We start from the raw sequence: 3,078 nt of genomic DNA on the forward strand, positions 1-3,078 counted from the left end.
GCAATGTCAAGGATGTGGTCCGGTGAACAGCACAGTCAGGGAGGATTCCTTCACTTTGTATTGAGATCACTGTGAACAACACAGTCAGGGAGGATTCCTTCACTTTGTATTGAGATCACTGTGAACAGCACAGTCAGGGAGGATTCCTTCACTTTGTATTGAGATCACTGTGAACAGCACAGTCAGGGAGGATTCCTTCACTTTGTATTGAGATCACTGTGAACAGCAGAGTCAGGGAGGATTCCTTCACTTTGTATTGAGATCACTGTGAACAGCACAGTCAGGGAGGATTCTTTCACTTTGTATTGAGATCACTGTGAACAACACAGTCAGGGAGGATTCCTTCACTTTGTATTGAGATCACTGTGAACAGCACAGTCAGGGAGGATTCTTTCACTTTGTATTGAGATCACTGTGAACAGCACAGTCAGGGAGGATTCCTTCACTTTGTATTGAGATCACTGTGAACAGCACAGTCAGGGAGGATTCCTTCACTTTGTATTGAGATCACTGTGAACAGCACAGTCAGGGAGGATTCCTTCACTTTGTATTGAGATCACTGTGAACAGCAGAGTCAGGGAGGATTCCTTCACTTTGTATTGAGATCACTGTGAACAGCACAGTCAGGGAGGATTCTTTCACTTTGTATTGAGATCACTGTGAACAACACAGTCAGGGAGGATTCCTTCACTTTGTATTGAGATCACTGTGAACAGCAGAGTCAGTCAGGGAGGATTCTTTCACTTTGTATTGAGATCACTGTGAACAGCACAGTCAGGGAGGATTCCTTCACTTTGTATTGAGATCACTGTGAACAGCACAGTCAGGGAGGATTCCTTCACTTTGTATTGAGATCACTGTGTTCAGCACATTGAATTCTAACTTGGCTGCAGTTACCATACATCACACGTCTCTGCTCTTTATTTGATTTCAGCCCATGAGCTCATTGTTTTGAAACAACTCGCTATTCAGTTCCCTATCTGCACATTACCCAGCTCAGTACTACTTGGCATGCAAATCGTTGGCAGTCCAACAGGTGGTAACAGGGATACAATGGGGCCATTCAAGATGCTGGGAGTCAGGTAAAACACAGCTAGCTTCATGAGGAGCCAAAAGTGTTAAAGTGGGGCTTAGTTATCTGATAGCATAACAGTTTCCTGTGTCTGCTTATTCCAGGAGTTTATCTCTCCCCTATCCTTTTTTAATGCACTTTTTACTGAAGTAAAAGCATAGAGAAAACAGGTAAAGCATAGATAAGCGTTGTAAAGACCAGAGAGGTAATTCACATAAAAACCATGGCAAACTATGGTAAATGCAGACTATAATGTGAAAGCATGGGAAAACTGCAAACTGACCATACAACATTACTGTGATAAACTTTCATTGTCCTGCACTACCCTTTTCAATGTAACTTTTTTTTTATCTTAACATTTAAAGAGGTTTGCATATACAGCATTATAGAGCTGGGGTATCTAACTTGCTTAGGGCCTTTTCTAATTTAATCTTGGCTTATTATGTCATTTCCATTGAGTGGTATTCAATTGTAAAGGTGAGGGGAGGACAGCTTTTCTTGTTTTGAAATCAACACATTAGTGAATGGATGTATTTAATATGGAGGAATTTATTTAATACCTGCCAATAAATACTTCTTAATGGCAATCATGAGAAGTGCAAGTGCTACTAACAAGTGTTTCAGCTTGTGCAAATATGTCACCACTTTCAGAACCCTCTGCCTGAACAATCCATTCACCTTGGAGAGGGGGGGGGTCCATTATAAGTGCAGTAACACTGCAGGGTGCTGAACTGCCCGGTAGTGGAGTGTATCTGACCCTGACTTGTGTTAGTGCTGAAGTGCAATGAGAATGCAATGAGGTATCACTACAGATACTGCTACAGTAAGTACCCTTATAAAAGCTTACCATAGTAAAAGCATAGTAACAAATAATAAAGCGTAGTGAGCGCATAGTAACCCGCTTGGGTAAGCATTGTAAACCCTGAGACGTATGGTAACACATTACAAAACAGAACTACGGTAAAACTGCAACATAACCGTGCACCTTCACCATGGTGATCTGTTCCAAGAGTGCAGCTAGTTCTGCTATTACTAAAGACCAGCGTCATTCCAACCTGCACAGCTGCAATTCCTTATCTGACAACGCTGCTACAGACTTTGTATTTTTAAATATCCATATTGCCCTGGAGCAGGGTCTGACCCCGCTGAGTACAGTGATGATAAAAATCAACACGTGCATCCCGCGTCTTTCTTCAAACCCCACCCACAGCGTGCCCTGGAAGCGGAAGTATTCGCTAGCTCTCCCCGTGGTGGTGTGTTTTTGAAGCGCAGTAGCAACGCGAATAACACAACACTGGGGATTTTCAATCGCTTATTAGCGGAACAGGGATAATACAGCCATACACACTCCGCAATATCTCCCAACTCGGGGAAAAAAAGAAGATAGAAACCACACAGCACGGATTGTCTGCTCCCTGTTCTCTGCAGAAACACGGAGCCGGCAGGCCGGCCACATAGCCCCAAACAGAAATGGCGGATGTTACAGCTCGTAGCCTGCAGTATGAGTACAAGGCGGTAAGTAGCACAAACAGCAGCGTTGTGCATGAAACTGTGATGCAGTATTCATTAATCTGACACCCAGCCGAGATCGGGGCTGTTAGAACTTCAGTTCAAAGGCGGAAAACCTAAGTCTGTGACCCGACTACTTGATCCAGACAGAGTCCCGTGAAGTACAACACTGCTCCGCTTTTAAACATAGCGTGGGTCTAGGTGAAGCAACACCAGATGAAGAGCGTTGGGATTGCAGATCGAATAGGTTTCACTCGGTGGATGTTTGCTAACAACACACTAACATAGCACACTTCCATAGTACTACTAGTCTGTACACGTACGCTAACAGTAGCAGTGACTGTGCTTTAATAAAACATCGTTTACTTTCTTTCAAATGGGCTCGTGTTCATTACTACGCAGGGAACATGTGTAACGTTACAGTACTGCATGTTCATCTTGTCTAGTTTTACCAAATAGAACCGGTTTAGGTTGTGAAGCTTTGATATCTACAGCAA

At 43.3% G+C, this 3,078-nt stretch overlaps 1 protein-coding gene across 1 annotated transcript in view; it reads left to right on the top strand.

Moving 5' to 3' along the window:
* Positions 1 to 1,053: 1,053 nt before the first annotated feature.
* Positions 1,054 to 3,078, top strand: part of snrnp200 (small nuclear ribonucleoprotein 200 (U5)) — a 39,918-nt gene continuing 37,893 nt past the window's right edge. The window contains exons 1-2 of the mRNA XM_041233434.1: positions 1,054 to 1,082; positions 2,501 to 2,587. Of these exons, the coding sequence (XP_041089368.1) occupies positions 1,054 to 1,082; positions 2,501 to 2,587 (116 nt within the window). The remainder of the gene's footprint in view (positions 1,083 to 2,500; positions 2,588 to 3,078) is intronic.

This window comes from Polyodon spathula, chromosome 31, assembly GCF_017654505.1.
Source record: "Polyodon spathula isolate WHYD16114869_AA chromosome 31, ASM1765450v1, whole genome shotgun sequence".
Lineage (NCBI taxonomy): Eukaryota > Metazoa > Chordata > Actinopteri > Acipenseriformes > Polyodontidae > Polyodon > Polyodon spathula.